The following is a 14,401-nucleotide window of genomic DNA, read 5'->3' as shown; positions in this document are numbered from 1 at the left end:
CACCTTTTCATGTGCATATTGGCCTTTCATAGTTGTGAAGTGTCTGTTCAGATATTTTACCCAAGTTGAGTTGTCTGACTTTATATTATTGACTCGTAGGAGTTCTCTATATATTGTGGATATGAGTGTTTTGCCTGATGTTCAGTATGATTATTTTCTCCTAGTCTGTGGCTTCCTTTTTCATTTTCCTAGTGGTATCTTTTAAATTTTTTTTTTAATTAATTAACTAACTTATTTATTTTTGGCTGTGTTGGGTCTTCATTGCTGCGTGCGGGCTTTCTCTAGTGGCAGCAAGCAGGGGCTACTCTTCATTGCGGTGCACAGGCTTCTCATTGCGGTGGTCTCTCTTGTTGCGGAGCATGGGCTCTAGGCACGTGGGCTTTAGTAGTTGTGGCACGTGGGCTCATTAGTTGTGGCTCATAGGCTCTGGAGTGCAGGCTCAGTAGTTGTGGCACATGGGCCTAGTTGCTCCGCGGCATGTGGGATCTTCCTGGACCAGGACTTAAACCCATGTCCCCTGCATTGGCAGGTGGATTCTTAACCACTGTGCCACTAGGGAAGTCCCTCTTTTGAAGTTTTTAATTTGAATAAAGTCCAATTTATCATTTTTTTTGTATGGTTAATATTTTTTGTATTTTAAGAAATCTTTGTCAGCTTTAAGGTCACAAGGATAGTCTGTGTTTTCTTTTGGAAGCTTCATATATAGTTTTAACTTTTATGTTTGGGTCTGTGAATTAATTTTTATGAATGGTATAAGGTAAAGGTCAAGATTGTTCCTTCCTACCACCAGCCCCCTATATGGATATTCGGGTGTTTTAGTATCATTTGTTGAAAAAGATTTTCCTTCCACCATTGAATTACTTTTAGGACTTTGTAGAAAATTCAGTCAACTATATGGGTAGGCCTGTGTCTGGACTGCTCTTATGCTGTTGCATTGATGTGTTTGTCTATCCTGAAGCCAGTACCACATTGTCTTGATTACTCTGGCTTTGTAATAAGTCTGAAATCATGCAGTGTAAGTTCTCTGTGTTGTTTTTTAATTTTCAAGATTGTTTCCCCTCTTCTGGGCCTTTTGCATTTCCATATACATTTTAGGATCAGCCTGTGAATTTCTGTTGTTTGTATTTGTTCTGTTTTCTTAGATTCTATATTTGTCTGTTTGTCATCTCTTCACCACAGGGTCAATTACATGAACTGTAATTTCTTATTTTCTGCATTCTTGATGCTCTGCAGTCGTATAGAGACTGCCCCTCCCCGGGGCCAATTCCTAAAGATTAACAGCAGCTTGCCTCGAGCATGCCTTTCATATGTAATTCTGAATCTGTAGCTTTCAGCTACCTCCTTATCTAACTCTCTCACATACCAAGCCAATATTTTCCCTGTCCTAAATCATCCCAGGCCCAGCTACCAGAAAACTGGAGATAGCCTTGTAGCTCAAAGCCCACTGGAATAATTCATACTAGCCAGTCCTGCACTGTTTACTTTGCTCTGCCTTTCCTTTCCTGAGGAAACCCCAGTAAAAGCTCTGGCCCAGGCTTCCCCCTCGCTCCTCTGTCTCCTGAACAAACCCTGTGTGGTGTGGTGTGCACCCTTCTCTTGGGATATGTAAGTAATATATTCCTTCAATAGCATTGGCCTATGTTGGCACTCAGTCACCTCCATAAATTAAAATCCTATGGGCACAAATAAGATAGCATTAAAAATTATTTTATTTTTAAATGAAAATACAGTGACAGTATTGTTAGTTTCAGATATATGACATAAGTTGACATTTGCATACGTTATGAAAGGATCACCACGATAAGTCTAGTAACCATCTGTCTCCCTACAAAGTTATTACAATATTGTTGACCATATTCCTTCTGTTGTATATTATATTCCTGTGATGTATTTATTATGTAGCTGGCGGTTTGAACTTCTTAATTCCCTTCACCTGGTTTGTCCATCCTCTCTCCTCTCCCTTCTGGCAATGACCCATTCTCTGTATGTGAGTCTGTTTTCATTTTGTTTTGTTTGTTTGTTTTGTTTTATAGATTCCACATATGAGTGAGATCATGTGGTATTTGTCTTTCTCTCTCTGACTTATTTTACTTACCATAGTACCCTCAAGGTCCATCCATGTTGTTGCAAATGTCAAGATTTCATTCTTTTTTATGATTGAGTAATATTCCATTGTGCGTGCGCGTGCACCCCCCCCCCCCACAGTTTCTTTATCCATTCCTCTATCAATGGACACTAAGGTTGCTTCCATATCTTGGCTTTGTAAATAATGCTCCATTGAACATCAGAGTGCATATATCTTTTCCAACTACTGTTTTTGTTTTCTTTGGGTAAATATCCAGCAGTGAAATTGCTGTATCATATAGCAGTTCTATTTTTATTTTTTTGAGGAACTTCCATACTGTTCTCCATAGTGACTGCACCAGTTTACAGTCACACCAGCAGTGCATGAGGGTTCCTTTTTCTCTGCATCCTCTCCATCACTTATTATTTGTTGTCTTTTTGATGATAGTGATTCTGAAAGATGTGAGGTAGTATCTCATTGTGGTTTTGATTTGCATGTCCCTGATGATTAGTGTTGTTAATCATCTTTTCATGTGTCTGATGGCCATCTGCACTTCCTCTTCGGAAAAATGTCTACTCAGGTCCCCTGCCCATTCTTTATTTTTTAATTTTTATTATTTTTTTTTGGCTGCGTTGGATCTTCGTTGCTGCTTGCAGGCTTTCTCTAGATGTGGCAAGCGGGGGCTACTCTCCATTGTGGTGCGCAGGCTTCTCCTTGCGGTGGCTTGTTGCAGAGCCCAGGCTCTAGGCGCAAAGGCTTCAGTAGTTGTGGTTTGCGGGCTCTGGGGTGCAGGCTCAGTAGTTGTGGTGCATGGGCTCAGTTGCTCCGTGGCATGTGGGATCTTCCCAATCCAGGGATCAAACCCATGTCCCCTGCATTGGCAGGCGGGCTCTTAACCACTGCTCCACCAGGGAAGCCCCCCTGCCCATTCTTTAATCAGGTTGGTTGGTTGGTGGTGGTTGTTATTAAGTTGTATGTGTTTTTATGTATTTTGGATATTAACCCCTTATTGGATATATTGTTTGCAAATATCTTCTCCCATTTAGTAGGCTGCTTTTTTTGTTGTTGATAGCTTCCTTCACTGTGCAAAAGATTTTTAGTTTGATACAGTCCCATTTGTTTATTTTTGCTTTTGTTTCCCTTGCCTTAGGAGACAGATCCAAAAAATATTGCTAAGATTGATGTTAAAGGGCATGCCACCTATGTTTTCTTCTAGGAGTTTTATGGTTTCAGACCTTACATTTAAGTCTTTGATCCATTTTGAGTTTATTTTTGTATATGGTGAGAGAAAATAGTTGATTTTGATTCTTTTGCATGTAGCTGTCCAGTAATCCCAACATCATTTACTGAAGAGGTCGTCTTTTTCCCATTGTGTATTCTTGCCTCCTTAGTAGATTAGTTGACCGTGTAAGTGTACGTTTATTTCTGGGTTCTCTATTCTGTTCCTTTGATCTGTGTGGGTAGATTGGAAACAGAACTGGTAGTAAGAGTGGTTGAGGGAAGTGAGGTGGACCTCTGGTGACACTTTCAGAGTAAGATTTAAAGATGACAGGCACCCCCAAAATAAACAAGTTCAATTTCAAATAATTATTGCAAGATAGATTTCTCATCATTGTGCTATAAAAATTAATACATAAAATGACCACACTAACTTTTTAAACAACTTTGATTAGTGAGAATCCTGCATTTCATATGTCTGTTAACTTAATATTTGGTTCCAAGTCTACCAAAAGCATCTCAAATCTCTTCTGTAATGTATTTATAGGTGACACCTACAAATGTAACATGGGATACAGGTATTGTGTTGGTGACTTAAATACTAGAAACAGCATTGTTCTCTGTGACATGGTTTTTCAAAATGCTGAAATTTCTTATAAAAGCTTTGCATCAAAGAAAGTGTTTTCTTTCCTCATTTTACATAATAGCTGCATTCCTGGAAAATTCAGTGTATGGTAACATGTGCAGAAGATACTTCATTGGTAAAATGAAGTTGGAATCTAAGCTTGGATGATTATAAGAGGTTTTTCACAAGTATGGAGGTCTGGTGAGTCATTTGAAAGGAAGTGGATTAAAGGACACTTTCTGTGTGTGTGTTTGTGTGTGTGTGTGACTATCTTAAGCATTGCAGGAGATGTGAAACACTTGACCCCTCCCTTACTTTTTGCCAGTAGGGCCTCCCAACCATTTTGATAACAAAAGTATTTCCACAAATTTCCAAAATACCCCCCGGGGTAGTGTTGGCCCCATTGAGAACCTCTGCCCCAATCCATTTTCATTGCCAGCCTCGAAGTTCAGGTTGTCCTCTTGAACGTTGCAGGTAGCTTTTTTCCCTCTACTTCTGGCTTCCAGTGAATGCCCTCCCCCTCCCCCGCTCAATTTATCTGACGTTAACCAGGTTGATCTCAAGTTCAGTTCTCATTTAGCCATTCCGTTTTCAGAGCCTATGATGGCTCTTCATTACTTCTTACTAAGTATTCAGTTCGGATGTGTAATAGGCATCTTGAACTTAATGTGTCAGAAACGGAATTCCTGAATCCTCTCCTAAATCTGTTCCCCTCAGTCTTCACTCCAGCAGTTTATGGCAGTGCTATCCTTTCAGTTGCTCAGGCCAAAAACCTGGGAGTCATTTATACTCTTCTGTTGTTTTTTTGTTTGTTTGTTTTTTTACCCTCCCACATCTATTCTGTGAGCAAATCTTTCAAAATATATCCAGAATGCAACTACTTACTTTTCACCTCTTGTACTCTTATACCTTGGTCCAAGTCACTGTCATGTATCCCTTTTATTATTTAAGTCATCTCCTGCCTGCTTTTCCTGGTTCCATTCTTGTCATCTCCACTGTCTGTTCCCTACACAGCAGCCAGATGTCTCACTCTTTCTCTCAGAACCTCCAGGGGTTCCCATCTCACTCAGTCTGGTCTGCCATGCTCTGGTCCAGCCTTACTAGCCTTCGTGCTGTTCCCTGAATACACTGAACTCAGACTCCTCTGTGGCTTTTTGGTCTCTGTCTGCTCACTTAGATCTCTGCTCAGTGAGCCTCTATCAGAGAGGCTCTCCCTTGACCGCCTGATATAAAATAACAACCTTCCCCTCCTATCCCCTTACACTGCTTGGAATTTCTCCATAGCAATTATTACCACTTAATAGATTATATCTTGTTTATTGTCTGTCTCCTCCCTTCCCTTTTCAGGTCCTCCCCAACCTAAGAGTCTTTGTTTTTCTTTCCAATACCAAAAACAGAGCCTGGCATGTAGTAAACATTTGTCAGATGAATTATATAAAGCCCTGAACCCGAGGAAGACCCTACTTAGTGTAGTTCTGATCTACTTGTTCAGTTTTATTTTGTGTTTTAACCTTCATACATCATGTGCTGCTTCTCTTCCCTGCTCTGATCTCCACCTGACTGAATCCTACCCATGTGTACCAGTCAGGAAAACAGAAACCATCCTGGGTATTTTAGCAAGAACAGATTTAATAAAGTAAATTAACTGACTGCTTACAAAGCCACTGAAAGGCTTGGGGTAGTGAAGGTCAGAGAGAACTGCTTGCTTTGAGAAAGTCGAAAAGTGCTGGACTCACAGGACACTGCTGGAAGTGACCTGAGATGCTGGCAACATTAAAGCAAATGTTTCCCAGGAGCTTGCTTGGAAGCTGCTGCAGACTCAGTGTTTGTTGTATGCCCTTGTGTCTGCCAGCTGCTGCCAGGGAGGAATAATGGTTTCTCCTTTCTTGCCATCTAAATCTTGCATAAATGCCTCTTCTTGGTGGAGTCTAAATCAGAACCCCTTGGGCAAGGGAATCTGAGAAATAGGGTGTTAGGGCTCCTTACCCCCTGCTTAGAAGCGCAGGCACAGGACTCAGGATTAACAGCATGGTCTACCTCTTTGGATACTCAGCATCTGTACATACCCTTCTACCTGTATTTATGTTTTCAATCCATAATATAAATAAAACATTTGTGTGTGCCTAACCTGTTGCAACTGTTATTCATGCAAGGAAGGATGTACTCACCCTCTCCTTTCACTCTCTTTTGAGATCCTCTAACCTAAGGATGACATTATAAGGTTAACCACCACTGACCCATCTTATATAAAACAGTTGGAGGGGAGGAGAAACAATTATATATATCCAAACAAGGAAGATAATGTGTATATTTATAACTCTGCTCATATTCACACTTGGTCAACTGGTCATGGTTGGTATTTATACCTTCCTTCTTCCACGGGGCAGGCCATGTTCCTCTGTGCTCTATCAGTAATGCTTCCTTATCAGGTGTGTGATTCTGTCAATGAAGAGTTTGAGCCGGTACTGGCCCCTTCTGCAAGCTTTTCTGAAGTTCTCCTACTGTAAATGAGAATACTAAAGAGATGTTCCAGAGATCCCCTTGGTTCTTGACAAAATTTGTTTCTGTGGCATGAGATGCTCAAAGGAACCAGGGGCTAGTGTTAACTGTGGAGAGTCTGCTCTCTCAAGCTACAAGCCAACAAGTCACCTGGCAGAGTTTCATAGATGTTGGTGGAGGACCCAGGACTCCTGGGTCAAAGACAAAGCACAGTAGGCAGATTGAGATTCATGTCCAGTTGCGGAGACAGATTTCTGCTGCTTCCTGCTCCTTTGTCTTTCCTCAATCCTCCTCCTGTTTGTACTTTTTTAACAGTTTGTTTAACCAGTTTAGAATTTATTTTGCTCTGTTGTATGAAATAAATAACTAAATCAAGGGTTAGCAAACCTTTTCTTAAAGGGCCAGATGGTGACTTTATAAGGTTTGTGGGTCATACGATCTCGTTGCAACTTTTCACCTCTGCCATTGTAGCCCCAAAGCAGCTATAGATGTAAGTAAACAGATATGGGTGACAGTATTCCAGCAGAACTTTACTTATAGTAAACAGGCAATAGCCTGGCTTTGGCCCATGGGCTGCAGTTTATTGACCTCTGCATTGAACTCTCCATCCCCTGTCAAAAATGGAAGAGTCTGAAACTTTACCCTACTTGCAGGCTAGCAAGTTAGCCTGCCACAGGTTCATGGATGCTGGCAGAAGGCAAGTACAGTTTATTACTCATAGTAATAGCAGTAGCCAGAATATTATCATTTGCTCTGTTTCCTGAGCCCTGGTTCCCATAAAGCAGCACTAGGAAGGCCAGGTGTAACATCTGCACATACCTTGTAGGAGAGGAGCCCCAGGCTTAGGGAACATCAATCTTTTATAATTGGCAGTAATCCTGCCTGACCTTTGCCCTAGAAGGACACATCTTCATTATACTGAGCAGTAAACATACCCATCATTTGCCCCAGAGGGAGACACTGTATCTTCCAAGGCTATTCACTATGTAAAACTTTTTGAAAAGGTAGTCTAGAAAAAGGGCAGTCAGGGCCTCTGCTTGCAGGACATTCAGAGAAAGACCCATGGAGCATTGCCTCCCAACACCCCACCTCCATCCCCACCAGGTTGATGTACGCAGAGCCTATCTAGCAGTGGTATCTTGCATTCATTCAGTGTGGATCTGCTGGGCTACAGTTGTATTTTCGAGGTTGTATTGCTCTTATTTGCCTCGAGGATAAGAATTCATGAATTAATGAATCTGAGGTTATTTATAATCTTTTTCTCCTAGGTTCATAACATGAAAACTTGGTTCTAAGCATGTATTGCTCTCATGTGTTTTCTTTTTGCACCCAGCTTATCTACTAATTTTTAGATATGGGAGCATTTCCTTTCAAAATATAATGTCTAAAGACTTCCAGTCTGCACAAGATGGCATAAACCTTTTTCTCCTTGCTCCTTCCTGCTATGCACAACTCTAAACCCTGGAAAGCACAAGAGGCAACCAAACAAGAACTCTGGAATGGGGTAAGAGGAAGGCTGACTGGTTTGGGACCCCAGCACTGCAGGAACAACAGAGCAGCAGGATGTCTTACATCCCTCCACCTAAAGAAGAAGGCAGCCCAGACCCTGTGTTTACTGAGCCTTAATCTAGCAATAGAAGGCCACTCAGTTAGGCTTGTTTCTCCCTAGTATGGACTGGGAGTCCCTCTGACATATTCAAGTGAGCCCAGAACCACTGGCAAAGGGGATCAGTTGGGAGCCCCACCAATAAGCAGCTGGGACAAGTGCTTTCCTTCCCTGCTGGACCGTAAATTCCCCTCTCCTGCTAAGAGATACCAGGCGGTCAAGTACAAGTGGAAAGAGAGAGACTCCTCCTTACCACCTTACTCCTGCAACAGTCGACCTGGCCTGTGAAATATTCTCCATGCCTGCTGGGCCCAAGACTCCCTTCCCCCTCTGAGAGATACCATGGTGGCTGCGTGGCACTGGCAAGAGGGACACCACCACAAGAAGTGGCCCATCTGGGGAAGCCAAGCCTCTTTGTGTGTCCGGAGACTTCCCTCTCCCACTCAGAGTTACTGGGGCTGCCCAGGGCCATTGGCCAGAGGGACTCTGCCACACGAGCAGCCTGCTCTGGGAAGCCTGCTGGCCTGAGACTCGCCTCCTCCATTGAGAGACCTCTAGTGGGTCACCCTGGAGAAACCTCTTTCACCCACTCTGATGCTACCAGCGGAGATCAATGGGAGCCCAAGCAAAATTTCAATGCAAAGCCTCTGAAAATTAAACTGCCGTTGGAGCCACAGCATACAAAAATAGTCCAGGACCTGCAGGCTCAACCTAAACAAAGTGCCTGGTGCTAAAATGAAAGAATGAAATAGGATCTAGAGCCTCCTAACATAGTAGACAAAATGTCTAGGATGCAGTAAAAAAAAAATCGCCTGTCATTCCAAGAACCGTGAAAATCACAACTTGAGCAAAAAAAGATAATGAACTGAAACCAACACCAGATGAATCAGATGGTGGAATCATCTGACAAGGATTTTAAAGCAGCTGTCATAAAAATGCTTCAGCAATCAGTTACAAAGTCTCTTGAAACAAATGAAAGAATAAAAAATCTCAGCAAAGAAATGGAAGTTATAAAAGGAACCAAGAAGGAATTATAAAATTGAAAAAATACAATAACAGAAATAAAAACTCACTGAATGGGCACAGTAATAGAGTGGAGATGACAGAGGATAGAGTCAGGGACCTTACCAAATAACAGAATGATCTGTGACCAGGACAAGTCAAAAGAATTTAGCCAATCTGAACAGCAGAGAGAGCCAACTCCAAACAGGATAGAACCAAGGACATCCACATGGAGATACCCTAAAATTAATGATCTGAAAACTAAAGAAGAAAAATGTCTTGAAAGATGCTAGAGATAAACAATGAACTAACATCAATTTGATGTCAGATTTCTCATCTGAAATCATGGAGGCCAGAGGGAAGCAGCGCATGGTTTTCAAGTGTTGAAAGAAAATAACTGTCAGTCATGATTTCTGTGACTGGCAAAACTGTCCTTCAAGAATGAAGATTAAATAAAGACATTATCAGGTGAAAGAAAACTGAAAGAATCTGTTTCTAGCAAATCTTCTCTTAAGGACCAGCTAAAGGAAGCTCTTCAACCTAATGAAGTGATAAAAGATTCTTAGAGCACCAGAAAGGAAGGCAGAATGATGGAAAGAGCAGAAATATGGGTACAAACAGTAAATGATCATTTTCCTTATAACTTTTATAAATCATATTTGATGATTGAAACAAAAATTATAACACCATGTGATACTCAAGACAATAATATTTAATTTAAAAGAGGGAAAATTAAAGAGATCTGAATGGAAGGGATGTTTCCACGCTTCACTTGAAGGTGGTAAAATGTTTTTACTGGTAGACTGTCATAGGTCTACTAGTATGTATATTTTTATACCCAGAACAACCACTACAAAAACTATACAAAGAGATACACTCAAAAACAAAAAAAAATTAAGATGGAATCCTAAAAATGTTTAAGTAACCTGTAGGAAATCAAGAAAAGACTAATAGGAATGAGAATCAGAGGGAACAAGAAACAAATAATAAAATAGTAGACTATTTTAGGGCTAATTCATAAATAATTACTTCAGATGTAAATATTCTACATATATCCATCAAATGATACAGGTTGGAAGAGTGGATTTAAAAAATGACCCAAATATAAGTTGTTTACAAGAAACTCACTTCAAATTCAGTGACACAGGTAGGTTGAGTAAAATGATAGAAAAATATATACCATGCCAACAGTAATCCAAAAAGCAGGATTGCCTGTATTAATACCAGATTAAGTAGACTTCAGAGCAAAGAAAATTACTAGAGACAGAGAGTGACATTTTGTAATGATAAGAAGATCAATCTACATTATATGAATATGTACCAAACATCAGAGGCTCAAAATAAATCAAGCAAAAGCTGACATAGTTGAATGGAGAAATTAGAAAAAAAACAAAAGAAACCAAACCCACAGTTATAGTTGGTCACTTTGAAATTGCCTCTCAGCAACTGCTAGAAGTACTAGACTGAAAATCACAAGGCTCTAGAAAATCTCAACAGTAGAGTTAACCAGTAGGATCTAGTTGACATATAGAGAACATACCACCCAGCAACAGGAGGATGTGCGTTTCTTCCAAGTGCCGATGGAACATTCACCAAGATAGACCATGTCTTAGGCCATAGAACAAACCTCAGCAGATTTATAAGTATTAAAATCATACAGAGTGCGTTCTCTGACCATAATGGAATCAAACTAGAAATCAATAATAGAAACAAAAGGGAAATCTCTAAATATGTGGAAATTAAACATACATTTCTGAATAAGCCTTGGGTCAAAGAGGAAGTCTCAAAGGAAATGAAAAAATACATAGAACTGAATGATAGTAAAAAAAAAATAATTATATCGATGTATAGGATGCAGCTCAAGCAGTGCTCAGAGAGAAATTTCCAGCAATGCATACTTATATTAGAAATGAGGAAAGATCTCAAATCAGAAACCAATGAAAATCTAAGTAAATGTAAATAAAAATCTAAATGTAAATCGAAATAAATGTTCATGGATTGAAAGACTCAATATTGTAAAACATCAATTTTGCCTGAATTGATCTGTGGGTTTAATGCAATTCCTATTAAAATCCCAGGAAGGTTTTTGTAGAAATAGACAACTTATTATAAAATTTAAAAGTAAAGGCACAGGAATGTAAAATAGCTTAAACAATATTGAGGAAGAATAAAAGGAGAGGAACCATATATCCAGATATTACAGCTTACTGTATTGCTACAGTAATCAGGACGGTATGGTGTTGGTGGAGGGACGGACACATAGATCAATGGGACAGAATGGAGATCTCAGAAACAAACCCACAAATATGCTTAATTGATTTTTTTACAAAGGTTCAAAAGCAATTCCTTGGAGGAAGGATAACCTTTCCAACTAATGGTGCTGGGGAAATTAGACATCCATAGGCAAAAAACCAAAAAAACCCCACTACCACCAAACCACATACACCAAAAGTACACACACTGACACATACACACACACAAACATACATAAAATACATACATCAAAATTAACTCAAAATGGATCAGGACCTTAAATCTAAAGTGTAAAACTTACAGAAAACTTTTTTTTTTTTTTTTTTTTTGCGATACGCGGGGCTCTCACCGTTGTGGCCTCTCCTGTTGAGGAGCACAGGCTTTGGACGCGCAGGCTCAGCGGCCGTGGCTCATGGGCCCAGCCGCTCTGCGGCGTGTGGGATCCTCCTGGACCGGGGCACAAACCCATGTCCCCTGCATCGGCAGGCGGACTCTCAACCACTGCGCCACCAGGGAAGCCCAGAAAAGTTTTTAAAAGAAAAACATGCCATGCTTTTCACATGTGTCTGTCCCTTTATCCTTTTAGCCTTTCAGTATTCAGTTTGGGCATCTCACCTCTGAGGAGTTCTCACTGGTCCTGGAAGGCTGAGCCTGGTTGGTCATCTGTCCCATGGGCTCCAGTAATACCATGCTGGACATTTGCCTTTTCTCTGCTTGCCCAGCATCTGAGTGTTTTCATGTTTGGGGAATTTCCCATTAAATGGGCTTTGTTTGATGTGAGGGCCCACTGCCTGCTGCAGAAGCTAAGGAAGACATACTGTTTCCTGGTACCACGTTGTGGCAACTTGGGTATAAAAGTGTCATCTAGGATAGTCATTCTTTTCAGCCGGAGACTTTGAGTGTGGAGTGAGTGATGGAAAGGGACTGGGACATGGAGAACTCATTCTTGTGCTGGTGGCAGCAGCATCTGCCATTCAGGGGTGGTGCTGGTGATGGTATCCAGAGAGGGGTGGTGTCTGTAGTATATGGCTTCTGGGGGATTGAGTGGTGGTCCCGCTGCCAGCCTTCCTTCGTTCTTGCCTTTATAATGGGTCTATGAGCTGTGAAATCCTTTCAATAAATTCTTTTTCTCTTTAGCCAGACTCCGTTTCTGTTGCTTGCAAAAGAATCGTAATTGATTCAATCAGACTGTCATAATAGTATTGCACATTTTTCTTGCTTACTTGCCATTTCCTCCAAACAGATCATGGGTAGGGGCTCTGTCTTATTAGTCATTGTACATTCAGTACACAGCATGCTTGAAGTACATTAACTAATTGCTAAATAATGAGTGAAACATGCAAGTCTTCAACTTGGTTTCTCCATTGGCCTGATGTTGATATTTAGTGGTAATTACTCTGTGACTTTTGCATGTGGTGGACTTTGTAGTTTTCAGTGTTACTTGCAAGATATAAATATTTTGTTTGCCTTCTTGAATATTTTATTGGGAACTTGGAAGAGAGTTTGTAGAAACAGTTATCCTGAACAATATTTTTCCTTCACTCTATTTTTCTTAGTGTAAGTACTAAGTGAGGTGGACAGGGGAACCCCTTTTATCAGGACCAAAAAATAAGACTTTGTGATCAACTGACACAGTAGCAAGCTGGTAGATTTTATGTGGACAGCATTGTAATATCAGTACACTGATGTATATTATACACTGATATATATGTGTAAAGGCTCTCCATCTATGTCTCCTCGTCTGTTGTTCCCATTGTTAGTTCCATAGTATGTCAGTCACTTAGGCTCAAAACCTCAGTTATCTTGGATGACTTCCTCTGTTTTGCCCCTCTAATTGGGGATGGCACTGATTGTACCTCTGTAGTACCCTTCCTGTTTCCTCCACTAATGTTTTGAGACAAATCACCATGACCTTTCTTGCATAACCTCCTCACAGGTTTCACTTTTACTGAATCAAGCCCATCTTGCACAGAGCTCCTAGACGGATCTTTCTGATGATACCTCAGGAAGCTTGATAGTATCTTGTGATTCCAACCCTGAGTTGATCTGCAGTGTTTCTTCAAATTACCTTTCTTACTGCACTTCCCGTGGTTTTACCAATCACATATTAAATAGTGTTCTTTTCTGGAATAATCTGTTTCTTGTGTACATGCTGTTTGCCCCCTCAACAGTCTCAGTATATTCAAATTCTACCATTTGGTTGACATAGAATATGCTCCAGGTTGCATTCCTTAACCCACCCTCCTTTGTTAAATGCAGAGATACTCTTTCAGATGAGCGCTACACCGCCCCCCCTATTCTGAGAGCCTGTCTTATCTCTCCTTTGGCATTATATATTATTGTACTAATATTTGAGGCAGTTGAGTGGATTTGAAAATGAAAGCATCCATGGTCCTCCCTATAGAACTTTCAGAGTTAATGAATCATAGATTTATCTCATTAGGTTGTAGAAAACCCAGAGCAGTATCAAAACCCAAACACCATCAAAACACTATAAGGCTTTAATGTTAATTTTCTGCCTCATGCAGCTACCAGTAGCGGTACTTATGCTTACGAAACGCATGGTTTCTTCTTTAAAATGATGCCTTGGTGTTTTGTTTCCTTGCTGTGAGGACTTTATTCAAATTATCGTTTGTTTTGTACTTTCACAGTCCATGCTCCGAGGGAGAGGAGGTTGCTATAAACATACGTTCTATGGCATTGAAAGCCATCGTTGCATGGAAACTACCCCGAGCTTGGCGTGTGCAAATAAATGTGTCTTCTGTTGGCGGTAAGTAAAAATGAATGGCCATGGTGACCAAATATGTGATGATCTGTAATAATCAATTTCTGCCCAACACTGTACTCAGATTTACCTAAAGCTCTGTTGTTTCTGTAATTAATCCCCTTTTTCATTCCTAATATTATATTTATGCATTTGTTGTTTTTTTTCTTGATCAGTTTTATCAGGGGCTTGCCAATTTTTTTTTTTTTTTAAAACATGCTGCATTAGGTCTTCGTTGCTGCATGCAGGCTTTCTCTAGCTGCAGTGAGTTGGGGCTACGCTTTGTTGCGGTGTGTGGGCTTCTCATTGTGGTGGCTTCTCTTGTTGTGGAGCATGGACTCTAGGTGCGTGGGCTTCAGTAGTTGTGGC

At 40.6% G+C, this 14,401-nt stretch overlaps 1 protein-coding gene across 4 annotated transcripts in view; it reads left to right on the top strand.

Annotated features, from left to right (window-relative positions):
- LOC115861274 (S-adenosyl-L-methionine-dependent tRNA 4-demethylwyosine synthase TYW1) overlaps window positions 1–14,401 on the top strand; it is a 214,719-nt gene that overhangs the window by 43,853 nt on the left and 156,465 nt on the right. For all 4 annotated transcript variants that reach the window (XR_009559100.1, XM_030871931.2, XM_060285164.1 and 1 more), the window contains exon 10: window positions 13,920–14,038. Coding sequence is in view for 3 of the 4 variants with exons in the window: in XM_030871931.2 (XP_030727791.1) it covers window positions 13,920–14,038 (119 nt within the window). In the remaining variant the exon portion in view is untranslated. The remainder of the gene's footprint in view (window positions 1–13,919; window positions 14,039–14,401) is intronic.

Source organism: Globicephala melas, chromosome 15 (assembly GCF_963455315.2).
Source record: "Globicephala melas chromosome 15, mGloMel1.2, whole genome shotgun sequence".
NCBI lineage: Eukaryota > Metazoa > Chordata > Mammalia > Artiodactyla > Delphinidae > Globicephala > Globicephala melas.
This window is presented reverse-complemented; position numbering and strand designations above follow the sequence as displayed.